The sequence below is a fragment of the Coregonus lavaretus genome, assembly GCF_964263955.1.
Source record: "Coregonus lavaretus genome assembly, chromosome: 40".
Lineage (NCBI taxonomy): Eukaryota > Metazoa > Chordata > Actinopteri > Salmoniformes > Salmonidae > Coregonus > Coregonus lavaretus.
In genome coordinates, this window is record NC_140027.1 from 10,753,069 (window position 1) to 10,780,934 (window position 27,866).

The following is a 27,866-nucleotide window of genomic DNA, read 5'->3' on the forward strand; positions in this document are numbered from 1 at the left end:
ATTTGAAAGTTCTGAGGACAAAGAACACACAAACACACAATGCCTCAGTGATTCACAGAAGTATATCACAGATCACAGAACTATATCAGGGTGTCATTTCTCAGGCAGAAATGTAGATAAAAATAATGAAATCCTGTTCCCCAAACAAGTGCAAGAACCACAGAGTCAAGAATAGGTTAAATATACAAATAAAATAAAATCAATTAAAAACAATAGCACATCAACATAAAAACATATAAACATAAATCTGAAAGCGTTGCTCAAACTCCCGTAACAGTCCCGTTATTTTATCTTTGAACCGCTTCATGTCTGCCACATGTTGGGTCGCGCACACATTTTTCAGACAGGGGAAGTGAGCTGCATCACCACCGGCAAGTTGCGTCTCCCACAATGACAGCTTCAACTTGAAAGAACGTATGCTGTCATAATACTGCGTGACAACTTTGTTGCGCCCTTGCAGCTGTTTGTTCAAGTTATTCAGGTGCTCTGTAACATCCACCATAAATGCAAGGTCCTGCATCCATTCTGCGGAATGAAATTCTAACACTGGTTTGCCCTTTTCTTCCATGAACTGTTCAATTTCTTCTCGTAAATCAAAGAAACGCCTCAGCACAGCACCTCGGCTTAACCATCTTACCTCAGTGTGGTATGGTAGGCCATAGATGTGGTCTTTCTCTCTGAGAAGGCTGTCAAACTGACGGTGATTCAGGCTTCTGGATCGGATGAAATTAACAGTTTGGATGACCACCTTCATGACGTTATCCATCTTTAATGACTTGCAACACAAAGCCTCCTGGTACAAAATACAGTGAAAAGTCAAAAAATCACGTCCTCCATTTGCAGATTGCACTTTCTCTCTGAACTTTGTCACAACGCCTGCTTTTTTCCCGATCATTGAGGGCGCACCATCTGTACCCAGGCTGACAGCGCGGGACCAGTCCACTCCAACCCTGTCCAGCGCGCCGACGAGTGCGGTAAAAATATCAGCTGCTGTCGTTGTATCTGTCATCGGCACCAACTCCACGAACTCCTCGGTGACGGTCAATGTGTCATCAACTCCGCGGATGAAAATGGCCAGTTGTGCAACATCTGTAATGTCCGTGCTTTCATCAATTGCAACCGAAAACGCAATAAATGACTTTACTTTTTGCTTCAACTGGCTGTCCAAATCCACTGAAAGATCGGAAATCCTGTCTGCAACTGTGTTTCTTGTCAGGCTGATATTTGCAAAAGCCTGCCGCTTTTCAGGGCACACAATCTCCGCTGCCTTCATCATGCATGTTTTTACAAATTCACCCTCACTAAATGGTTTTGAAGCCACTGCGATTTCATTAGCAATGAGGTAGCTAGCTTTCAATGCAGCGTCACTGATGTCTCGGCTGTGAGTAAACACAGACTGCTGTTTCTTCAGACCCGCCAACAGTTCATTCACCTTCTCTCATCTCCGCTGTCCTTGAAAGTTGTCATATTTGTCGGCATGAAGACTCACATAGTGGCGACGAAGGTTATATTCTTTCAGCACTGCAACATGCTCTGAACACACCAAACATACAGCTTTCCCATTCAATTCCGTGAATAAATAGGATGACCATTTTTCTTGGAACACTCTGCACTCTGCGTCCACTTTTCTCTTTTTTGACAGAGACATATTGGGGCAATGAGGGTGCCAAAGCACATCATGTTAAAAGTAGAAGCCGTAATAAATATCGCGGGCAAAACAAAGTAGCTCATTGGCTGCACGTGCTTGACCTACTTGCTCTGCCCCGGTATAAACAGTTTGCTTGCTTAACACAATTGCTATTGCGCCATCCAGTGGACGCAATTGGAACAGCAGTTTATTTTCTTGAAAAATTGCAGCGCATTTTTATACTTTACCAAAAAAAAAAAAAATCATTTCGAAATCATCTCGCGGGCCGGATTAAACCCGTTTGCGGGCCTGATCCGGCCCGCGGGCCGTACGTTTGACACCCCTGTTATATAGACAGGTGTGTGCCTTTCCAAATCATGTCCAATCAATTGAATTTACCAAAGGTGGACTCCAATCAAGTTATAGAAACATCTCAAGGATGATCAATGGAAACAGGATGCATCTGAGCTCAATTTCGAGTCTCATAGCAAAGGGTCTGAATACTTATGTAAATAAGGTATTTCTGGGTTTTAAAAAAACAACTGTTTTCGCTTTGTCATTATGGGGTATTGTGTGTAGATTGCTGAGGGGAAAAAAAGCAATTTAATCCATTTTAGAATAAGGCTGTAACGTAACAAAATGTGGAAAAAGTAAAGGTGTCTGAATACTTTCCGAATGCACTGTGTGTGGGCTTATAGAGAAAAAACGATTCTATATGCCGACGTAAAAGTGGGTTGGGAATACTCAGTAGGGTCTGTAGGTAGTAGCTCAATTGGTAGAGCATGGCGCTTGTAACGCCAGGGTAGTGGGTTCGATCCCCGGGACCACCCATACGCAAAACTGTATGCACACATGACTGTAAGTCGCTTTGGATAAAAGCGTCTGCTAAATGGCATATTATTATATTATTTAGACTTCAGCCCCCCAAGAAATAACACCATATATAGATTCTACAGACCCCATTTCCAACCTTACTTTTGACTCAGCCCATAGACTCGTTTTTTATCTACAGCCCAATGTTGTGAACATATCGATCTGAACATCGTATTTTTTTTATAGTGGTCTTACAAAATGTTTTTAGAAGCATATTTGTAATTGTTCCCACAAAGTCCTTCTTGCATTTGCTTTGAAACATATACAAAATGGGACATTGATTCAAATGTAATACTGTATCTTTTGAATGAGTTATCCATATTGCAATGTTTTGAAATGCGGGCGTTTATTTTGAAGGAATCGTCATTACCATACAAAAGTGACGTCATCGTTTGTGTTGCAGCACTTGTATACTTATGTCTCCTGTTTTGATTGTTGGTCAGAAGAAGTAGTGCGGTACTACTATCCTGTACTTTGTTGACAAGGTAAGAACGCCGACTTTATCACTAAACGTTACATTCGGGTAAACGATTTGGTCTGAACTAGTGTTCAGGGAAGCATATAACAAATGAATAGCTAAATGGCCACAAAACCTACATAATTAATAACCGATTGTGGTTTAACCAATAGAAATGACTGTAAAAAAACGATGAGTTGTCAATCTTCTTCATGGCATGCATTCTAACAATCGCGTTCTATCAACCCCTAGGGAAAATTTTGCTGCGTTATTTATTGGGTGTGTTGGTTCCCTAGGGTTGACCTACTTTTGCTGTCATGCATTGCAGTCAGTGTGCTTGTTCGAAATTGCAGGTGACTGCCGACTGACTGATCTACAAATTACCTTGCATCATAAATAACTACTCATTATTATTTGTAGATCAGCCAGTGTCACAATTGACCCACAATGCATCATGGATGTGACGCTCTCGAACACGGCCAGTGAGTTTACAGCCCATTTAATTGTCTCGCCAGCGATGATTAATCGGATTTTATATGAAAATCCTTAATGAAGGCTGTGCTGTTGTGTACTCCTTTTAGCGGTGTTGTTAGCGCGCGCTGGTAAAGTGTTTTTGTGTTTGGTTTGTGTTTAGTAATGTGCAGCCCGGCTGCCGCAGTAAACATAGTTTAATGATGTGGAGTAAAAGCCGATTTATGGTCAATCCGAAATCTGCAGCGGCAGTACAGCATTTACTGAGATGCGACCTCTGCAGAAGTCAAAGCAAGAAGTGCTTTGGGAAGCTGTCATATGCATCCAATAAATTGGTCTGCACCGCACCACTCGTAGTGATAGCCATTCAGCTAATTACGAACAACTGATTAAACGAAAAGACAAGACCTTACCTCTTCTGAGATGTTGGAGTAGGAGCTCAGTCAATTATAGCATAAAGTAAAAATGCTGCACCATTTTCCCACCTGCTTCCCGAATATTCCCATTGCCCCCCAGCAAAATTAGGCTATTGTTTATTTCATACTATGTTGGGGTAAACATAATGCTTGTATGGATGTCAACCCCAATAGATGTTCATGTGATCGTCATCAATCAACTGCATTACAGTTAAAAACGACTGAATACCACCACCGATTTCTGTATGCTAGCTATGCTACCAGCTTATACGAGCGGGAGCATAGTAGTCACTTCTTCTAAACCTGAAAAGGGACTACATCTAATTGTTATGCAGTGAAAAAAGCCCAATATATCCTAATCGGATTTTAGTAACCACATGGTGGGCCTGTTACAATACATCAATCATAACAGATTTGACAAATATCCACTTTGTTTGATCAGATTTGTTGAATGTGTGCAAATCCATCTAGTCTCCCGAGTGGCGCAGTGGTCTAAGGCACTGCATTGCAGTGCTAGCTGTGCCAATAGAGATCCTGGTTCGAATCCAGGCTCTGTCGTAGCCGCCCGTGACCGGGAGACCCATGGGGCGGCGCACAATTGGCCCAGGGTAGGGGAGGGAATGGCCGGCAGGGATGTAGCTCAGTTGGTAGAGCATGGCGTTTGCAACGCCAGGGTTGTGGGTTCGATTCCCAAATGACTAAAATGTAAATGTATCCCCATTACTGATCTCTTTCCAGGAGTTCAAACACCTTTTCGTGTCTTTGAAATCCGTACACGAGGTATCATAAATATGTATTTTATTTGTGAACTTGTTCTGATAGACTTTCATCCAAGTTCTCCATGTTTGTTGTAAAGGAAGTGAGTTTGTGTTTATACAGGATGTACCGCCCCCACATACTGTCAACCAATCATGTCAACGCGGAGCTATACAGAGCTATGTGGAGCCCTCTGCATTGTTAGCTCAATTTGGGCTCTGCAAGCCTCCAGAGGCTCCGCGATTGCGTCACGAGCCTCCGATTTCCATATCAAGCATAAATCGGCTTTTAGTCATAATGATGTGCAGTTCATGAAATATTTTATTTTATTTTGATTGACTCAAGAGTCATGATTAGTTTTTTGGAATTACTCGTTCATCTTGTCATTCGTTTGACCTGCTGGTCGCAATGACTACAGCAGGATTAGTCTTGTGTTGCCATGTACCTCCAAAATCAAGTAGTTGTCATGCGTCCCTGGTTCACGACGAGGCTACTGTAGGGAGATGTGCTCCGACCAACAATTGTAAAATAGTTCATGCTGCAGGCAGCAATAACAGCATTGAGAAGAAAAATACATGTTTAGAACTGGTTGAATTGATGCAAGAATTAATGCAATTAATTGATTATTGAATGTTATTATAGACAGCTTTGTAGAACCAAAACATCTATAGTCTTTGCTCAAAAAACCCAAACTCGAGAAATAATCATTTGGGGTGCTGCAGTTTGTGAACGATATTGTGCTCATGACCCTCACGGCAGTCAAGCAATTAATTCTGCCAAATCGTTCACAATCTAGTCCGGTTGCGGCCACAACTAGACCTCGTTTCAAATGCATCAAGAAATAATCTTATTTGTATGCCTAGGAATCAACAAATGTACATTGTTTAGAGCACACTTTTACAAGTCTCAGTAACAAATGACAGCGCCAATAAGCCCATTTTATGGTGAACGACATTTGAACGAGAGGCTTGTAGAATCATGACTCTTGAGTTTTCAGTTCACCGTTCACCGGTAGGGGGTCCTGCGTGCTTTGGGCATTACTGACTCAAATGAACAAAATGAGTCGAAAGATTCTTTATTTTTTTTGAACGAGACAAAAACAGGGGCATCAAAAAAGTATACTCAAATCATTCCAATACCAATTTTAAAATGCAATGGCTGTTTAGCGTATTTTTTGTCTGGCTTTAGGACAATGCAGAGCATCGCTTGGAGAGAAGTTGCCAGCCTGCGAGCCTTTCTCAAAGCAGAGAGCAGAGACCGGGCCAGGCAGTTTTGCTTTGCCTGTCAGCGGTGTAGGCAGTGCGCCGATTGCTTTGAATTTGATGTCGCCATTTAAACTCGGCCTTGTAAGCCTTGCGGCCAGCAGTTTTATGCACGGGTTACTTGTCTTTCACATTGATGTTGGCATAATTTGTCCAATAGGCTAGGGGAACATAGGCTTAAGTAAATTGAATTAAATTTGACAAAATTAGCTATATAGTTACTCGTGCCTATACAGAAATAAATAAAATCATTCAAAATACCTCACCAGAGAGCATGATTTGGGCACAGAGGATTAATTCACTTCTTTTAAAAATGAGCTGTGGATTGTTTTAAGAAAGTCTTAAAGAAAAACTCCACCAGAAAACTATCCTTTGATATTTGTTTCATTAGTCCATTGTTGATATAGTCCCCAAATGTTTTGCATGTCAGCAGTCAAGTTTCCAAGATATATAACTTTCAAAATACAGAAATAAAGCCAGGATTATATATCTTGGAAACTTGATTGCTGACATGCAAAACAGGGTACTAATTTGTGTCGTATTAAAAAAGATGTTGCTTAGGTCTCCAGTCATATAAAGTGTAATAGAATTGCATGAAATGTGTTTATAAAAGGCCACATTTTTCTTTGTGCAAAGAAAGTAGAAGAAACGTCTCTGATTAGGCCTACTCTGTCACTACATGCTCAGGCATGCATTGTTCAGAACTGTCTGTTTTGCTTACAGTGATTGAGTTATATTATTAGTCTAAATTATGACTATGCAATCTACTCATCCCATTAGGAATAGTAGCCTATCTTGTCTGTAAATGCGATGATGGATGCATGCAATCCTTTATTATAAAGGTGCAATTTTACGGTGAAAAAATAGCTTCCCAAACTTGAAACTCACATGCCGCCTATGGATGTTGGCATTTGAAGTCGGCCTTGGTGTGATTTGATAGCGTGTGTTATACATCTATTTCATGTTGCACTCTATGCACCGTTCCACAAGTAAATGAGTCATTTTATGACGAGGTTAAGTAGTGGTTGACAATGTATATGCCATTCCACAGACCTTTAAATCGAATATTGTGGTGATAATTAATATCTGGCATCATTTTTGTTTGATTTTGCTGTTCTCCAAATAGCATTATAGAGTTTTTAACTTGTGTAGAAAAGCAGTAATTGAGCTTCAACTTCCCAAAAAATAATTGGGAATCCAACCCCCCCCCCCCCCCCTTCAAACCCCCCCAACACCCCACTTTACCATACCCTACCCTAGGTTTAGCTGAACTGACGCCACTTGTCGAAAAGATCTGAGTCAGTAAAAAGAGTCAACTTGCCATCACTAGTGTGTGTGTGCAATAGAGATATTCATTTGAGCTGTTTCTTTAATGTATATTTTCAAACCTGTGTCCTCATGATGGCACAACAGTAGCCCGATGGTGTAGGCTACTGTGTTTAGTTAAGTTTGTTACAAAATCCAAGTAAAGGTTGCCCAATAAGCTAACACTAAAAACTGACAGGTAAAACATGCTTTAATACTTGCTATAAGCATGTATGATCTTTTTTGATGACTTATATGGTGTATAATAAGATGAGTTCACATTACTGTAGCCATAGAATTATAGGATTTCTGTGACGTAGCTGGCACTTTCTGAATGAAACACCCTGATTTGGAGCCCTCACTTTAAATGTTATGAATTGTTGGCTAAGATATATTATGCAACAGTAAATGTAATGGAACAATAAATGTATACCCTCGGATCTGATAGCAGATGTAATCAGCCATTTGTAATAACACACACATTTGTTTACCATATGGTGCCCTTTTTGGTCGTTTGCAGAGATAGGATAAGCCTCCTACCACAGGCACCAATCCCCCTTAAGCTTCTTTGAAAAGCTCTGACAAGCAGGTTTAATATGATCCAGTGTGACTGTGATTTAAATAGTGAAGTCTGTGTCAAAATAGCTTCATGTAGCTACATGGTATTACATTAGCCTGTCCATAATACTGTACAGATCATAATATCCTGTGTAGCCTACATTCAACAAGTTAATAAATGACTGAATAATATAAAGTGGGTCTATTTTTTACTGGTAATATTAAGGTAGCACATTATTCTATGGTACTGTTTTCACCTGGTATTTAATGGGAAATTTTAACAATACATACTTTTGGTACTTACTATAAAGAATTAATTGGTTATTACCGGTTGTTACAGTGTAATTACATTGTTACAATTTGACCATGTCTTTTTTTTATAAGGGTTTTTCTGATTTTATTGAACAAATAGTGAAGGAGGGTGACAGTGGGGAAAGACAGAGACAGGTTGTGTCAAAGGGCAGTAGGCCCAATTCGAACCAATGACGATACTGTAGACCTGTGCCCGAGGCTGCGACATCAACACTAGACCAGCCAGGCCACAACCAAGTCATTTCTTAGTAGGCCTAAATACCTAGTCATTTCCAGGTAAACTGGAAATGGACATTAACAATGGCCCTATTTCTAGGAAAAGTAACACATTTGTCTTCTTGGTCTTGTATTTGCAGATCTACCCGGCGTGTGGACAAAAGAATGGCACTAATCTCCCTCGAGGATCTCGACGGATTGGAGGACGAAGAGCTGGACGATGACATCACCGACAACCCCGAGCCGATGGAGGACGACGAGCAGCAGAGGCTGTATACTCATTGGCAGGCGATCGCCAGCACACACCAGGTGTCCATCCCCCGAGGTAAGTGAGACAGGCAGTGGAGTAAAATAGCCCCATTCGAGGTAGTTGCTTGGCAGCAGTGTATTTGGAGACGATCAATCGGAGAAATCGATCTCGTTTCAACAGGACATGGTTTCTTCCAACACTGGAAATAAAATCTCAGATTCTAGTTGCTACATCCTGTCCATAAGCAAAGACTGCTAAACAAAGTCCCAGAAAATGATGACTACATTTCAGCAATATTGTTTCCTTGTGTTACGGCACATTGTTTTATCTTCCACATTCCAAAACGTTTGCAATACAGCAGTATGACTTGATTGCTGTAGAGTGTGTATTGAAGTCTCTATCATGGCTTACTCAAATGGGTAACAGTTCGAGGTCTGCTGAGAAGCTTATAGATATTAGAGCAGGCCCATTTTTCCTAGAGACTTGAATACTTGACGTTAGCCCTGGGTTCCTTTTATGAAGCATAAGCCAATGACGAATTTTTGCCAGTGCTCTCTGTTATCTTTTTAAAGAAATTAAGCATTGTGTTGTTTTATAGAAATGACAGGACCAATTCAAGAGCTGACGCAGCGGAACCAAGCCCAAGAGAGAGAGCAGGTCCCCTTTGCCTCCATCTCTCAGCATGAAAAGGTACAGTACGTCTCCCTCCCACTTGTTACCAATCTCATGTTGGCTGGCTGTTCCATTTTCTGGGTCATCTATCCATCATGTAATGGCAGGAAGTGAAGGAAAGTCTGTAGTAAAGGCTAAATTAAGCCATTTTCTTGTTTTCTTTTGAGTGTCTGACACATGCACTTTTGAGTGTTTGAATAATAAATAAATAAATAAATAATGAAAGCTGTGTGTGTGTTCACACGGATTTGTGTAAATGCCTGAGTGCAATGTGGTGTGTAAAATCTGTGTGTGTGTTGCCTTATGACCATCCATGCATTTGCCTGAGTACAATTTCTTATGTTGTGTGTGTTTGTTTCAGCTTGAGCATCCATGCCATTGCTCAAGTGCAAAGTGAAGTGAAAGATCTCTTATATTCCCTGGATAACAAAGTGTGTGTGTGTGTGTGTGTCTATTTCTGCAGCTGGGCGAGGTGCTGTTTGAGGAGAGGGTGTACCCTGCAGGGAAGTGGGCGTGCATCACTAAAGGGGAGAAGCTGTACGAGCAGAGTATCTCCATGGGCTTCATGAAACTCATGAAATTCATCTGCAAGGAGAACTCCGTCGGTAAGGCCTTAGTGTTCATGTTACTGTATAATTATTGATGTAAGTACAGTGCAACATCTATTGTAATCACTCATTGTTACAACTATATTGTAATCACTCATTGTCCCACTGTACTTACAGCAGTAACCCTAACCCTTATCATAACCCTAAGTATAGTGTATAGTAAGAACAGTGTAACAATTAGTAATTATAATAGCACACTCTTGTATCGCCAGGACGCTATTTGGGAATGACTGTACCCATTGTGAACAGTATCCACATGCTGGAGGACGGCAATGGCTTTCAGAAGGACATCTTGACAGCATACTACCTGCCTGCTGAGTTCCAGGCCAACCCGCCCCAGCCAACTGACCCAGACATCACCATACTCCAAAGGGAGGCTTTACGAGTCATCACCCGGTAAGGACACTCCCACCTCTAATCTGACTTCGATACTCAAGCCCCAGGCTTCATTTGAAGCCTGTTCTACTTCCCCTGTGGTTTTGAGACATATTTTGACCTATTTAAATATCTACATGTAAAAATAGGCAATGGATTTAAATAGACAATGTCTAGCCAAAATGGGTGGAAATAATTAGTCAGATTAGTGATAATAACTGCAGCATTTATTTTATTTTTTTCACTATATTGGCTGGTTTCCCGGACACAGATTAAGCCTAGTCCTGAATTAAAAAGCACTTTCAATGGAGTCTACATTGAGCTTTTTTTTTGGTCCAGTACTAGGCTTAATCTGTGTGTGGGGAATCAGCCCAAACATTATTAATAATGCTAACTTCTATAGATAATGGATACATACTAGCTAGACTCACACACTACTTTGCATTGGTAAGATGTCTGGCTAAAATACTGTAGGTAAAAAATAATCAGTAAATAGTAGTAATGACAGTATTTATCTAAACACGAATAACAAATGTAGTCTTCTGTAGGACGTTCTTCGGCACCACCACGGAGGAGACAATCATGCCTCAGATCAACCTGCTGTGGGAGATACTGGGCCCCAGCGAGGAGATGCATCGCAACTCCTACATGGTGGCCGTCTACGAGAACCCTGGGGTCTCCTGCCGCAGGAACGAGATCTGGTTCATCCGACGAGACCCCTAAATCTCTTATAACATCCCCCTGTCCCCTCTTGTATCATCCCGACACCCCCCTATCCCACCCCCCTACTGTGCCACTAGGGTCGCGTTCATTGGGCGCTAAAAGGAATAAAGGAGACAAACAGGGAGGGACTACCTAGACTTGGTCAAATAAGCAATGCTCATTTTGCAAAATGTTTTTAAAAATGTTTGTTTTTGTTTTTGTGTGCCCTAATGAACACAACCTCCAGATGATTCCTGTAATGGGGATATAGTATGGATTAAAATGGGAGGAATGGCTCTTGGGTTGGTTTTAGCTGTAAAGATGACAAGATGACTTTAAAGATGGTTTTAGGTATACAGTGTGGAAGAAATACTTCTTTATCATTCACTGAGATTGTATGTTGTTTATGCACTAGGGGAGCACAAGAAAATACTAACTTCAGTGGCATTTATACCATATACACAACCAAATATGGTATTTAAAATAAAAGTATATTGTATCTCGGTGAAAAACTGGCTGGGCATTACAAGAGTTAAACTCTGTTATATTTCCGTCACGTTTTATCTATATTTTATTTGTATTCCTTTTTGTATAACACATTTGGGATTATCTAATCATCTAATCATTGCAAACTAGTGGCACATAAAATGTGTGAAACACGCTATTTTAGAAATGGACTGAAATTAATTTACATTTGACATTTTAGTCATTTAGAAGACACTCTTATCCAGAGCGACTTACAGTAGTGAGTGCATACATTGATTTTTTTTTTTTCGTAATGATGTTGATACCATAACGTTTTTTCTAAACTATAATGGTTATGTCTTATAGGACTGTAACCTACTACTAAAATGTTGTATTTGCAGTTGACTAGAGTAGGCATCCAGGTTTAACCTATTGTTATCCATATCCATAGGTAATTCTGACACAACTTTATCATTCAAAGTTACTTGCTATGATATGTGGTTGCCTTCTTACTCTTAACTGCACTGTCATTGAATTTTATCCTGCTAGTGAATTATTTTGCCCACACTCTGCTACATTACCTACATTTTGAGGCTGGATTTTGGGTATAGGTGTCCGAATAAGTAAACAGCTGTTCTCAAACGACTATCCCCCTTCCCCCAGCCTCAAAATGATAGACAGATTTGTCGTTCTTAACCTCCAGTTGCCACTAGGTGGCAACCAAACAGTAACGTTTGGATTATATTTTTGAGTCTATTTATTTGTTTATTGGTGAATAGCGAATATCTCACAAATTAATAGATTGGTTTTGGTGAGGTTAGTTGTAAATAGAGCTTTCTGAGACTAGGACCAGGCACTTTAGATTTTGATGAAGGTTCAAGCTTTTTAAAGATTCATAACTATAGTTAATGATGGTTGAGGAATGGAAGTTGAATTATAGTGACTTATGAACCTATCTGTTCAGCATGGCCAAATGATGTGCTCTTAATGTGCTTGCCTCTCTTTTTTATATATATGCAATTTTCCCAGAATAAGTGTATTCGGTGTATTTGTTTGTATTCTCCAATAATTAGTACGGTATACTTTTGATATGTTAAAATTTAACCCGGCCTCTCTTTTGTGACCTTGTATTTCTATGCTGTTTTCAACTGTTTCAAAGCATACATTTTAAAATTGCAGTGTGAATTGTAGTGGGTTGCTTCAATTTAAAGCTGCAATATGTAACTTTTTGGGCGATGACCAAATTCACATAGAAATGTGAGTTATAGATCTTTAATTCTCATTGAAAGCAAGTCTAAGAAGCAGTATATCTGTTCTATGTGTGCTATTTCTATGCTTCCCGTTCTTAAGTTTTGTTTTTGCCTCTTTTACTTTCGGTTTTGTACACCAGCTTCAAACAGCTGAAAATACAATATTTTTGGTTATGGAAAATATATTTCACAGCGGTTTAGATGGTACAATGATTCTCTACACTATAGTTGCTTGTTTTGTCACATAAACAGAAATTAGGCAAACTATTTGAATTCAAGCAACCAGGAAATGGCAGAGATTACTGCATAGTGCATCTTTAAACTACTTAAAAGATTGCCAGAGTAAATTAATGGAGATTTGATATACATTTACACATAAAAACGTACAGTGCCTTCAGAAAGTATTCACACCCCTTTACTTTTTCCACATTTAAAACGTACAGTGCCTTCAGAAAGTATTCACACCCCTTTACTTTTTCCACATTTTGTTGTGTTACAGCCTGAATTTTTCTAATGGATTACATTTACATTTTACATTTTAGTCATTTAGCAGACGCTCTTATCCAGAGCGACTTACAGTTAGTGAGAGAATACATTTTTTTTTTCTCATACTGGCCCCCCATGGGAATCGAACCCACAACCCTGGCGTTGCAAACGCCATGCTCTACCAACTGAGCTACACAATACAGCATAATGTCAAAGTGGCATTATTTTTATTTATTTTTTTACAATTCTTTACAAAGTAATTAAAAATGAAAAGCTGAAATGTCTAGCATCAATAAGTATTCAACCACTTTGTTTTGGCAAGCCTGAATCAATTCAGGAGTAAAAATTTGCTTAACAAATCATATAAGTTGCATGGACTCATTTTGTGTTCAATAATAGTGGTAAACATTACTTTTGAATAATTACCCTGTCTCTGTACCCCATACAATTATATGTAAGGTCCCTCAATCGAGTAATGAATTTCAAGTACAGATTCAACCACAAAGATCAGGGAGGTTTTCCAATGCCTTGCAAAGAAGGGCACCAATTTATTAATTAGGCTTTGTTGGTCACTACAAAGATACAGGCGTCCTTCCTAACTCATTTGCCGGAGAGGAAGGAAACTGCTCAGGAATTTAAAACCGTTACAGAGTTTAATGGTTGTGATGTGAGAACTGAGGATGGATCAACAACATTGTAGTTACTCCACAATACTAACCTAAATGACAGAGTGAAAAGAAGGAAGCCTGTACACAAATAGCTTGTGGTCCTCTGTAGCTCAGCTGGTAGAGCACGGCGCTTGTAACGCCAAGGTAGTGGGTTCGATGCCCGGGACCACCCATACACAAAAAAATAATAATTATGCACTCATGACTGTAAGTCGCTTTGGATAAAAGCGTCTGCTAAATGGCATATTATATTATATATTATTATTATTATTATATTATTATTATATTATTATTATTATTATTATTATTATATTACAATCAAAAATATTCCAAAACATGCACTTAAGTAATACTGCAACAGATGTGGCAAAGAAATATTTTGGCCTGAATACAAAGCATTATGTTTGCGGCAAATCCAACACAACACATCACTGAGTACCACTCGTCATATTTTCAAGCATGGTGCTGGCTGCATCATGTTATGGGTATGCTTGTCATCTGCAAGGACTAGGGAGTTTTTGGGGATAAAAATAAATGGAATAAAGCTAAGCACAGCAAACTCCTAGAGGAAAACTTGGTTCAGTCTGCTTTCCAACAGACACTGGGAGAGAAATTCACCTTTCAGCAGGACAATAACCTAAATCACAAGCCCAAATCTACACTGGAGTTGCTAACCAAGATGACATAGAATGTTCCTGAGTGGCCTAGTTACATTTTTGACTTAAATCTGCTTAGAAATCTATGGCATCACTTGATAATGGCTGACTAGCAAAGATCTGTAACCAACTTGATAGAGCTTGAATAATTTTTAAAAGAATAATGGGCAAATATTGTACAATTCAGGTGTGCAAAGCTCTGAGACTTACCCAAAAAGACTCACAGCTGTGTTCGCTGCCAAAGCTGTTTCTAACTTTATTGACTCAGGGGGTTGAATACTTATCTAATCTAGATAATATATTAGCTTTTTATTTTTCATCTTTTTTTTTATACCGTATTTTGTGTAGATCGATGACAAAAAATTACAATTAAATCAATTTTAATCCCACTTTGTAACACAACAAAATGTGGAAAAAGTAAAGGGGTGTGAATACTTACTGATGACACTGTATACAATGACAGCTTTTATCATGTTTGCACTGTACGATTTGCAATTTCATGTAAAATGCAAATAAAATAAAAAATGGTTTTGTGGCTTGGTGTGAAGGAGATGATTGATTCCACTCAGAATAACTCAAAAATATTTTTTTCACATACCTATCAATTGCCATTTGATATATGTTTGGTTATTTGGCTAGGTCATAGTGTGTCTTATCAGGATACCGCCTCTGTCCAAAAATCTTACACAAATAAAAGTACAATTACAGCCTGAAAGATTTTCTGCAAAAGTAGCTTTGGCCTACAATCAAATAAATCAAATAATCAAAATAAGTTGTATGTGCTTAGGCCTACAGAAAAATGTGTAGTTATGTATGCATAGAAAAAGTACAAAATTGGTACGTTTGACCTACTAAGACTACCTTATTTTTAAAATATTTAGTGCCCCCTCCCTCTATTCTCCAAACACCGGAAGCTTCTCATCCAAAGTGGGAGCTAAGGAGAGAGAGAGAGAAATAGAGAAAAAGTGAAAGGTTACTTTCATTCAATAGTTTCGAAGGAATAGGCACATTTCTTCTTTGCATTTTCTTGTCATTATTTGAAATAATGGAATAGGGCCCAAGTCTTCACATTTACGAATTGCTCGTGCAACAGTCGTATCATCATCCGACGACCACTAGACAAAGCAGTCGTTTCTCGTTGCTCTTGTCGGAGTACTTTTTAGAGGTCTTGTGAAACGCTAATAGTTCAGGTTTTCGCGCTGACTGCCTTTGGTTTGGGGTCTCGTTTTCTTGTGCGAATGATTTAACATAGTTGTGGCTTACTTTGCTGGAGTTCTATCATGGAGTTACCGTCCACAGAAAATAAATGTTTCACAGAGAGTAACCTGAACTCGGCGAATAGGCGTAGACAAGGAGTCATGCCGAAAATATACACCACCACTCTGTTTCTTCTTTTCACCAAAGGTAAGAAGACACGAAGTAGCCACAAGTCCTTCGGCACTTTAGTGTTATAAATGTATCTGCCTAATGGAAGTGTACTTATCACCCGGTACAATGTTATATACTATAGACCACTTTAAACAAGCTTTATTTCAGAAATTTTTTGTTGACTTGAAGACGCTACTGAGGAGCCCATCTTGGTTATCAAATAGCCCAAGTTGTAAGTGCCCACTAACAAAGTTGAAACAACAACGTTGTCTTGGCGTTTGAAATGTAAACCTTTAGTCTACAAAAGCCTAGGCCAGTGTAACAGTTAACGGCAGTAAACTCGTCATCACCCCCTCCCCAAAAACTCCATGTGCCAAAAACATAGTAAAGTGAAAACCATGTTGTTGCCCATTGTAGTTTTATTGTCCACCTGGTTAATTTGCATTCTGTCTTGACCCATATTCTATCCCCTTGGTCTTTGCATTGACAGCATTGCAGGGCACACAAAGAACTGTCTTCCAATGCCACACATTGTAATACTGCAATTTCCATAACAATGTGCAGTTTACAGTATGTCATTTGTGCTTAGCAGAGGTCATAACATGACCATGATTGAAAACTGTTTTTGGACAAGCTACAGGGGCAGAATAATGATCTATATTGGTTATCTGCAACATTCATGTTGGCATGGCCTGACTTTAGAAGGTTCCCTACTGCTCAGCTTGATTCAACAGGCTCTTTCATAGAATATGGCCAGACCTGGGCTGAAGAGAGTGGGTGAAGTAACTGTACAAGGTGTGGAAAGCGTTCGACAGGGATGCTGGCCCATGTTTACTCCAATGCTTCCTACAGTTGGCTGGATGTCCTTTGGGTGGTGGACCATTCTTGATACACACAGGAAAATGTAGTGTGTGAAAAACCCAGCAGCATTGCAGTTCTTGAGACAAACTGGTGTGCCTGGTACCTACTACCATACCCCGTTCAAAGGCACCTTTGTATTGCCCTTTCACCATCTGAATGGCACACATACACAATCCATGTCTCAATTGTCTCCAGGCTTAAAAATCCTTATTTAACTTGTCTCCTTCCCTTCATCTACATTGGTTGAAGTGGATTTAACAAGTGACATCAATAAAGAATCATAGCTTTCACCTGGATTCACCTGGTCAGTCTGTCATGGAAAGAGCAGGTGTTCTTAATGATCCAACCTTTTCCAATCATCTTTGAGCTCCAATTCTGATTGGGCTGCACAGGCTGATTGTTAGAGCTTGTCAGGAATGATATGTGCATAGAGATCCTATAACTGAATTATAGGATTCCTATGGATATGTTGATGAGGCACATACTGTAGTACAGCGTGCAGAAGGGTCATTTATCTACAGTGGGGAGAACAAGTATTTGATACACTGCCGATTTTGCAGGTTTTCCTACTTACAAAGCATGTAGAGGTCTGTACTTTTTATCATAGGTACACTTCAACTGTGAGAGACGGAATCTAAAACAAAAATCCAGAAAATCACATTGTATGATTTTTAAGTAATTAATTAGCATTTTATTGCATGACATAAGTATTTGATACATTAGAAAAGCAGAACTTAATATTTGGTACAGAAACCTTTGTTTGCAATTACAGAGATCATACGTTTCCTGTAGGTCTTGACCAGGTTTGCAGACACTGCAGCAGGGATTTTGGCCCACTCCTCCATACAGACCTTCTCCAGATCCTTCAGATTTAGGGGCTGTCGCTTGGCAATATGGACTTTCAACTCCCTCCAAAGATTTTCTATTGGGTTTAGGTCTGGAGACTGGCTAGGCCACTCCAGGACCTTGAGATGCTTCTTACGGAGCCACTCCTTAGTTGCCCTGGCTGTGTGTTTCGGGTCGTTGTCATGCTGGAAGACCCAGCCACGATCCATCTTCAATGCTCTTACTGAGGGAAGGAGGTTGTTGGCCAAGATATCGCGATACATGGCCCCATCCATCCTCCCCTCAATACGGTGCAGTCGTCCTGTCCCCTTTGCAGAAAAGCATCCCCAAAGAATGATGATGTTTCCACCTCCATGCTTCACGGTTGGGATGGTGTTCTTGGGTTTGTACTCATCCTTCTTCTTCCTCCAAACACGGCGAGTGGAGTTTAGACCAAAAAGCTCTATTTTTGTCTCATCAGACCACATGACCTTCTCCCATTCCTCCTCTAGATCATCCAGATGGTCATTGGCAAACTTCAGACGGGCCTGGACATGCGCTGGCTTGAGCAGGGGGACCTTGCGTGCGCTGCAGGATTTTAATCCATGACGGCGTAGTGTGTTACTAATGGTTTTCTTTGAGACTGTGGTCCCAGCTCTCCTCAGGTCATTGACCAGGTCCTGCCGTGTAGTTCTGGGCTGATCCTTCACCTTCCTCATGATCATTGATGCCCCACGAGGTGAGATCTTGCATGGAGCCCCAGACCGAGGGTGATTGACCGTCATCTTGAACTTCTTCCATTTTCTAATAATTGCATCAACAGTTGTTGCCTTCTCACCAAGCTGCTTGCCTATTGTCCTGTAGCCTATCCCAGCCTTGTGCAGGTCTACAATTTTATCCCTGATGTCCTTACACAGCTCTCTGGTCTTGGCCATTGTGGAGAGGTTGGAGTCTGTTTGATTGAGTGTGTGGACAGGTGTGTTTTATACAGGTAACGAGTTCAAACAGGCGCAGTTAATACAGGTAATGAGTGGAGAACAGGAGGGCTTCTTAAAGAAAAACTAACAGGTCTGTGAGAGCCGGAATTCTTACTGGTTGGTAGGTGATCAAATACTTATGTCATGCAATAAAATGCAAATTATTACTTAAAAATCATACAATGTGATTTTCTGGATTTTTGTTTTAGATTCTGTCTCTCACAGTTGAAGTGTACCTATGATAAAAACGACAGACCTCTACATGCTTTGTAAGTAGGAAACACTGCCGATTTTGCAGGTTATCAAATACTTGTTCTCCCCACTGTATGCTGCAGGCTAAAGCCGCTTGTAAAGGTTTAAGGTAAGCTTGTGCAAAGCAGTGATATGGCTCAATGCTTTTGCATTGGTCCTTCTCCAATGTCCCAATGTATGACTAGTGGATTATTTTTTATTTTTTTAAATCTTGTAGGGAAGTGGGAGTGTAGAGAAACAGTCAGAGAATGGATTTGTATCTTTTTGGAGACATGGAGAAAAAGTGTGTAGGGGGGTTGTCTTTGGCCTCAGGGTCTCTGGAGGAAATGGCACTACATTTGCATGGAAACCCAAGAGATAAAAGCAGCCTGACCAGAGACTTCACAGGTAGTTGAGGGGCCTGCTTGATCTTTAGAACTCGAGGGGGACCATCTCCTTCCATTGTTATGGAAATCAGGATTGGTCTGGGAAAAATACTTTAGAAGCACTCACTGTAGTTGCAAAGACAGAGGTAGTATCATTTCACTTGAAAAGTCCCTTTGCTCTGAATTGGGCTCACAATAATGTTTAGTTTATTCTAAACTAAGATGACTGAGAAGCATGCTCGCTGTAATATGGTTTTGATACTAAGATTACGTACTAAGATTACGTGGAAAAGAGCCCCCAGTCTTATTGGACTGTTTTACATTTACGTCATTTAGCAGACGCTCTTATCCAGAGCGACTTACAGTTAGTGAGTGCATACATACTTTTTTTCATACTGGCCCCCCGTGGGAATGCAAGGCTCCATGTATTGTTTGAAATATCAACATTTTGCCTTCTGGGGCTTCAGAGAGGGAAAAACAAATGTATTCAGATAGTTTTTCATCAAAACCATATTGTGAGCCCTTTTCCCCTGACAAGATGGTCCTGTGTCGTGATTAAGACCTACAGTGTATAATGTGAAACATCCTATGCCTCGAAGTACTGGAATATGGCCTGCGTCGAGGAGGTTTCAGTTAAAGGAATAGTTCACATTGATTGCAAATGTAACTTGTCTTATGGCTATTTGGAGAGTTGTCTATGTACCTGGAGAGCCGGCGATCTAATATTTGGGTATGTTTACTTTGCTATACAGACAGTTTTTGGGCAGCTGACACTAGTATAGATTATTTTCTTGGTAATTTTACCCTTAACATGAGGTACATTTGTAAATTGAGTGAACTATCTCTGAAACCGACGGTGCCCACACAGGACATAGGCGATGCTACAGCAGGCTATATCACACAGGACATAGGCGATGCTACAGCATGCTATATCACACAGGACATAGGCGATGCTACAGCAGGCTATATCACACAGGACATAGGCGATGCTACAGCAGGATATATCACACAGGACATAGGCGATGCTACAGCATGCTATATCACACAGGACATAGGCGATGCTACAGCAGGCTATATCACACAGGACATAGGTGATGCTACAGCAGGATATATCACACAGGACATAGGCGATGCTACAGCAGGCTATATCACACAGGACATAGGCGATGCTACAGCAGGATATATCACACAGGACATAGGCGATGCTACAGCAGGCTATATCACACAGGACATAGGCGATGCTACAGCAGGCTATATCACACAGGACATAGGCGATGCTACAGCAGGCTATATCACACAGGACATAGGCGATGCTACAGCAGGCTATATCACACAGGACATAGGCGATGCTACAGCAGGCTATATCACACAGGACATAGGTGATGCTACAGCAGGCTATATCACACAGGACATAGGCGATGCTACAGCAGGATATATCACACAGGACATAGGCGATGCTACAGCAGGCTATATCACACAGGACATAGGCGATGCTACAGCAGGCTATATCACACAGGACATAGGCGATGCTACAGCAGGCTATATCACACAGGACATAGGTGATGCTACAGCAGGCTATATCACACAGGACATAGGCGATGCTACAGCAGGATATATCACACAGGACATAGGTGATGCTACAGCAGGCTATATCACACAGGACATAGGTGATGCTACAGCAGGCTATATCACACAGGACATAGGCGATGCTACAGCATGCTATATCACACAGGACATAGGCGATGTTACAGCAGGCTATATCACACAGGACATAGGCGATGCTACAGCAGGATATATCACACAGGACATAGGCGATGCTACAGCAGGCTATATCACACAGGACATAGGCGATGCTACAGCAGGATATATCACACAGGACATAGGCGATGCTACAGCAGGATATATCACACAGGACATAGGCGATGCTACAGCAGGATATATCACACAGGACATAGGCGATGCTACAGCAGGATATATCACACAGGACATAGGCGATGCTACAGCAGGCTATATCACACAGGACATAGGCGATGCTACAGCATGCTATATCACACAGGACATAGGCGATGCTACAGCAGGATATATCACACAGGACATAGGCGATGCTACAGCAGGCTATATCACACAGGACATAGGCGATGCTACAGCAGGCTATATCACACAGGACATAGGCGATGCTACAGCAGGCTATATCACACAGGACATAGGCGATGCTACAGCAGGCTATATCACACAGGACATAGGCGATGCTACAGCAGGATATATCACACAGGACATAGGCGATGCTACAGCAGGCTATATCACACAGGACATAGGCGATGCTACAGCAGGATATATCACACAGGACATAGGCGATGCTACAGCAGGCTATATCACACAGGACATAGGCGATGCTACAGCAGGATATATCACACAGGACATAGGCGATGCTACAGCAGGATATATCACACAGGACATAGGCGATGCTACAGCAGGATATATCACACAGGACATAGGCGATGCTACAGCAGGATATATCACACAGGACATAGGCGATGCTACAGCAGGCTATATCACACAGGACATAGGCGATGCTACAGCAGGCTATATCACACAGGACATAGGCGATGCTACAGCAGGATATATCACACAGGACATAGGCGATGCTACAGCAGGCTATATCACAGAGAAGAGGAAGTGATGATAACCAAACCATTACTAAAATAATGATAAGTTACCTTGGTTTCCAATAAGATCAATCATTACCATTTGCAGCAATGGCACAGTATTCTAAACTTATTTCCAACGTTCATCCAATTTGTGTAGTACTTTCAGAGCTTGTACACATTTGCTGGTTTGATCAAAACCCAGTCCTTATTTCCTATACTGCCATCTGTCCCTGCTGTGTTTCTTGTTAAAACAAAGTCAACTACTCGTATGAAAGAGAGGGCTACTCTGTTCTATGACATATGTGATGATGGAGGAGAAGCAGCTGAAATGTCTTGAAACACGTTCTGGATTAGACGTGATGGCACGTTCTTCCCTCTGGTCTAACTCCTCAGAGGGTCTCATAGGTCTTTGGGACTGTGCAGTTAAATGTCGGGGGCAACCATCACTGTTCTCTATTGGCACAGCTCTGGCAGCTGCAGTTTGATCAGACATACAAGAGTGTTTGGGGCGGCACACAATTGGCCCAGCGTCGTCCAGGGTAGGGGAGGGAATGTCCGGCAGGGATGTAGCTCAGTTGGTAGAGCATGGCGTTTGCAACGCCAGGGTTGTGGGTTCGTTTCCCATGGGGGGCCAGTATGAAAAAAAAAAAAAATTATAATAAAAATGTATGAACTCACTAACTATAAGTCGCTCTGGATAAGAGCTTCTGCTAAATGACAAAAATGTAAATGTAATGTTTGTTTATTACAGCTGAACTTAAAGATCTGGAAAATATGTTTGAAGGAGTTTTGTGTGAAAAATAATAAATCTCACCACTATAGCCCTTTAGTCAACCAAACCAAATGGTGTTAGCAGTCTGTGGGCAATGGGCAGACCTGATATAGGGCATTTCTTTGAGAGGGGGTTGATGTATAAAGATTTGCCGTAAGGCCCCAAAACCTCTATGCAACATCACACACAGAAATACAATATGCACAATTCAAATGTAACGATGGAGATTCACAATTTAGATGAGTAACTGTTAACCGCTGCACAGTATTTGAAGCAATACAACAGTGACACTGTATTTACACTGTCAAAATATCACACAAGGTTTCAAAATTACGTGGGGGAGGGGGAATGTAAAGGTAACATCTCTAATTGAGAGTTCTCTGATATGGTAGATGCTCCTCATAGGATGATTGATGCCACTATATTTGCTTGTTGAGTAATTCTACCCTGGGTAAACCCAGCCGGGGTCATGCCAAAGCATGTTGTAACCGAGGTGCTTGTGATTAGTTTCCACAATGCCTTCCATATTTGGCGCCCAACCAAAGAAAAGACGATGCCAGCGGCTGACATAACTGATGTTTGATCTGATAGCCCTTAATGAGCTCCTAAAATGACAGCCTGGCAGATGTTTGAAATGAATGCCTGCGTAAACCATGCCACCCGTCGTGAGATTGCTCGCCGGCAGACAAATAGCAGGGCCTTGGCAAGGAGGAAGAGTCTGCTCATAAGATGTCAAGTCGTCTGATATGGAGTGTCAGCCAGGAATGGCCTGTACAAAATGGTGGAAAACAGGTCTGTTTTGAAATGTCTAATGATGAACTGTTCAACAACCAGCTCCGCGCTATTTGGTCTCCAGACTCATGGTAGTATGTGTTTTAAACATTTCAAAGCATTTGATATAACTATTGTGTTTTTCCTGCTAAATGGGGCATTCTTTAGAACCAATTTAGGAAACTACATCTGCGTGTGGATCTGTTACTCTGGCATACTTGGGCACTTTCTTTTTTTATATCCCCTTTTTTCACTCTTTGAAGGAAATGGCTTTGTTGGTAAAAAAGAAGCTATATTTAGCTTTGAACTTGAAGTAGGCTCCTTTGCTTATTTTCAGGAGGATCTGTTTCTGAAAACGGCTCCAATTTCTTTTGTGTGGCCAGGAAACGTTGTGTTGAAAGCAACAGCCAAGTCACTGGTTGCAACAAGGATTAAAAACTGAAGATCGTGTGGAAGATACACAATCTTTGGGATTTGAGTCATCAGTTGCAGAATAACTTTGATGACCCAATTGTTGAAGGATTCCATTATTGTCATAACTTGTTACCTTCATCCCTCCATTAACATCGTCTTTTGTATGGTCTGTTGGGCGTTAGGTCAAAAGCGAACATTTTTGGCGTTGCACATACTTCATTGCCACTTTATAGATTGGTCAAAAATGTCACCTTTTTTAGACATGCCTTTCTGCCAAAGCTAGGACATAGGCTTGTCTTTCAGCCACAGATGAGCCATTGGCACCATATAATAATAATATAATAATAACAATATGCCATTTAGCAGGCGCTTTTATCCAAAGCGACTTACAGTCATGCGTGCATACATTTTTTGTGTGTGTATGGGTCAGTCAAGGAGCATAGCCCTGTAACCCTGGCAAACCTCAGTGCTGCTGACTGGGATAGGACTGTTTCCATATTATAAAGTACAGTAGGAAAGCCGGGCAGATGTCATTCACAATTCCACATAGATATTAGACAGCCTTTATTTCCCATTTTTACAGAGGAGATTTCACTGTTAGTCTACACCTGTTGTTTATGAATTATGTGACATATTTAATTTATTTCATATATTGAAGACTGATGGATGAATATTTTCCAGACAAATTATGGCTTTCTGATAAGACTATTTGCAGATAAAATAAAGTGACAAAAGCATGTCATCAAAATACATAAACCCTGAACAACACACTCCCAGAACTACTTGTGTTTTGTGCGAATGCTAAGTAATGAAATGAGAGTAATCGCTCACACAGTGTATAAACTATCCACAAAGTAGTAGTCTACTGTCTATGTCCGCACCATCCCTTCATGCTCCTCGAAAATGACGATAGCATGTGAAATGGACAACAAAACCTCCAGATGAAAAGAACCCTGTCTGACAGAGCCAATCACAAATATGCATGGCTCTCGTTGAACACGATGAGGCAAACTAAAGGCTGCTGAAAAGCCACAGGCCACAATCATCAAGGGAAATCCACACAGACTGATTCCAGGGCAGAGAGGTCACAAGAGCAGGGGAAAAGAGATGATTTGACACTTCGCCACCCAAGAACAAGCTCAGTCGGAACCGTTTGAAGAACTAGGGACATGAGTGATGGTACCTTTGAGTCCCTCTGTGGTGAAACAATATTTATTGCTAGATTTTTTTTTGCCCTTTGTTGCATATGATCCCTTTCCTCTCAAGGGCTGTCTGGAGAGACTTGTTTTAGGAACGATTTTAGTCTGTTGGCCTGCCTGGAACCAATGCGAAGCTGCCTGGTGAAACTCCTGAGCGCTCTGCAGAGAGAACAAGTGGTTCTTGTTATGAGATCAGAATTTGTGTAATTAAATTGAAGTCCACATGCTTTTCATTAGGCTCAATCTCTTTCCAGAGCCAAATTTAGAAATCCCACAACATTCCCCGAGCACCAAAGGCTTTTTAGATTTTATGTAAGATAAAGAGAAGCTTGTGGAATTTACTGTGGAGGATAGACTGAACTTCAGTACTACACACATTTCCCCTTCCCGCCAATATTGTTTGTGAGAAGAAATAGTCTTGGCATATTAACCAAGTAATTATCAACATATGAGGTCTGAAAAACTGCCGGGTTGCACGACTGTGAACGTCCCAAGCCTCGCCTTCTAAAACGTTTTCTGGCTTTCAACATCCTCTGCTGTTGGCCTCCCTTAATGTTTATTGTATTTTGTCCCTCCTTGTGTGCTGTAGGGGTGTTGTTTGTTTGTCGGAGGCCCCACGCTTTCTGCGGTACGCAGCAGTCGCTTGCACTTCTCGCAGCATGAGGTCAACACTGCCAACCGGGGTGAAGCAGGGGGTGTAGAGGAGGATGAATCCCCCCCATGGGGCACAGCTAATTGCATCACATTCTAAATCTCACAGCGAAAACACATACTCTGGATGGACTTCCAAGTCTGAGCTGCCTCCGGCAGATGCCATACCACGGCGGGGGCGGGGGGGGCATAGTTGAGATGGGTTGTAACCTGGCTTTGGTGGTGCATCAATTGTTATTTCCCTCCGAAAACAGAGAGTAGGCTAGTTTATCACCTTCAAGCCAGTTCAGCCAACAGTAAAATGAAAGCCACAAGGCTGGACCCCTGAGTCCTCCAGGGCCGTAAACTTGCCTCTGGACTCTAACGATGGAGGTACACAGAAAAGCTTTTCTTTTCTTCTCCAGGAGCATATCAAATTAGGCATAAGTAAAGGCTTTAATTTCTGGATCAGATGGAAAAGGTGTCTTACTAAACTTTAAAGACTTTTCCCTTGTAGATGTTATCAGAAATGCATCAAAACCCTGCCAACTAATATCAACACTTATATTTTGTTTAAGAAATAGTTTAAGAAATATTGCCTTGTGCCTCCTTAATTCCGTAACCAAAAACCCACATATCTTTAAGATATTTTAAAATGTCTCTCCCTCATGAGGAGGGAGGATAATGAAAGTTCACAGAAGTAACATGTAATGGTAGACCTACCAATTAGTTATAGTAATTTTACTGATATCAATTTTATTTATGAATTATTAAGTGAATAAAACTCGTAATTCCGATACCAAATTGGTAACTGAATTACCCAAAAAATCAGTAATGGAATTACTGCAACTGAATTGGCTACAATGGGAAATCATAATAGTCACAAACCACAGTTGGGTTACCTGCTACTGTCCTCCCTTCCACTGGCATACTGTTATGTTCAGCTCATAACTGTTTTCTTTCTCTTTCTGTTGTCTGGTGGTCAAACCAAGAGTGTTAAAACAATCTGAGTCTGGACGACTCCTCCCTGTCTCTCTCCCTTTCTCTCTCTCACTGTCCAGTTAATGTCACCTCTCCCAGCTCTTAATGACACCTACCCATGAGCCCCCTGTAACCAGCATCCTAACGCACTGACCGACATCGGAAGTCCATAGATGTTGAAAAGTAGTTTAAATTTGGTCAGTCCACCCTGGCCTTGATGTTTAACGTCCACAGATGGACCGGACTGGACCAAATCTGAACCTATCATAGACATATGTTTCACAAGTTTGGATAGCACAGTACAGTGAGTAGAGCATAGTGGAGTATAACTACAGATTTCAGCACCCAAAGAATAGCCTGCTTTTACACAGGACAATTCATGTGTAAATGCTGCAGTCCGCCCACACACTAGTTGCCACTCAACTCCATCATAAATCGTTGAGTTTAGTCTGCTAAATAGAGTACGGTACAATATAGTACAGTATATTGTACTGAACTATACTCTACTGAACTCTACTATAATGTAATTTACTCTACTACAATGTATTGAACTGTGCTGCACTGTGATGTCCAAACTTGTGAAACAGAGAAAGACGTTCATAATGATGCATTTCTGTGTAGTACAGATCAGGGACCCATGATGTAATTCCATTACCGGGTGTAAATCCACTTCACTTACTGTAGTTCAGTAACCAAAATAGATTTTTTCAAGGTGCTATGTCATAGCTGACACCCCATTCTTTCTGCAGACATCTTTGAATCTTATATTTAAGCGTTTTTGGGAAACGTGGTCGCATATAAACCTGAGGGAGATTTTACCGTAATTCTGTTAAAAAAAGTTTGCATCTGCACAGTTCTTACACTAAATTAGTTTAGGAAAAATATTCAGTGGAAATTGTTAGAAGTAGTCCTTGTGCAAAGAGTTGTACTTAGAAATGGTTCCGTGACTGTGGAATTGCCCCTGCAAATCCATAAAGTTCTCCAATGGCTCAAAAGTGTTGAAATTCTGTGAGTGTCGTTGATCTTTTTTAGGTTAAGAAAATGAATGCCCCCCTCCCTTGTGAATGGTTGGAGCAATACTTAGTGGGGAGTCGTAAAGTAAACCACTCTGGGTATGTTCCACTCAGTGGCAATTGGTGGTTTAATTTTGTTTTATGTTACAGATCAAATCCATTAGACTTTGCTCTAGTATTTGTGTCTTAGTCATGTAATTAAATACTTTTTTTTTTTACATTCATAATCTCCACCAAGAAAATGACCATGTATGGCCATAGCACGCTCCCACTCATCTCTGCGCCCACCCCCCTCCAGCTGTTTTGTCCCTTGTATGTGCAGTGAAGGGGCAGGGGATTCTCATATAAATGTTTTGGCCACAGATGGGTATCCATCTCACTGCTGGGCCCCTGCGTTAAATGAAA

The 27,866-nt window shown here is 40.9% G+C and overlaps 2 protein-coding genes across 2 annotated transcripts in view; both read left to right on the plus strand.

The window, feature by feature from the left end:
- The first annotated feature begins 2,873 nt into the window (after positions 1-2,873).
- Positions 2,874-13,423, plus strand: LOC311113297 (heme-binding protein 1-like). Its single transcript, XM_084156515.1, has 6 exons — positions 2,874-2,985; positions 8,394-8,578; positions 9,102-9,193; positions 9,639-9,780; positions 9,996-10,179; positions 10,707-13,423. The coding sequence occupies exons 2-6, from the start codon at positions 8,419-8,421 to the stop codon at positions 10,879-10,881; spliced, it is 753 nt and encodes a 250-aa protein (XP_084012641.1). The 5' UTR covers positions 2,874-2,985; positions 8,394-8,418; the 3' UTR covers positions 10,882-13,423.
- A 2,242-nt stretch (positions 13,424-15,665) lies between these two features.
- The window catches only part of LOC311113485 (inactive tyrosine-protein kinase 7-like), a gene marked incomplete at its 5' end in the record, with an annotated part of 35,026 nt that continues 22,825 nt past the window's right edge, over positions 15,666-27,866 (plus strand). The window contains one exon of the mRNA XM_084156710.1: positions 15,666-15,789. Coding sequence (XP_084012836.1) covers positions 15,666-15,789 — 124 coding nt within the window. The remainder of the gene's footprint in view (positions 15,790-27,866) is intronic.

Bases quoted from the DNA above. Each gene is read 5' to 3' on its own strand.
- LOC311113297 (XM_084156515.1), top strand. From the start codon at position 8,419: ATGGCACTAATCTCCCTCGAGGATCTCGACGGATTGGAGGACGAAGAG. The intron at 9,194-9,638 runs GTACAGTACGTC...CTATTTCTGCAG, and splicing joins CCATCTCTCAGCATGAAAAG to CTGGGCGAGGTGCTGTTTGA. The intron at 10,180-10,706 runs GTAAGGACACTC...AGTCTTCTGTAG, and splicing joins GCTTTACGAGTCATCACCCG to GACGTTCTTCGGCACCACCA.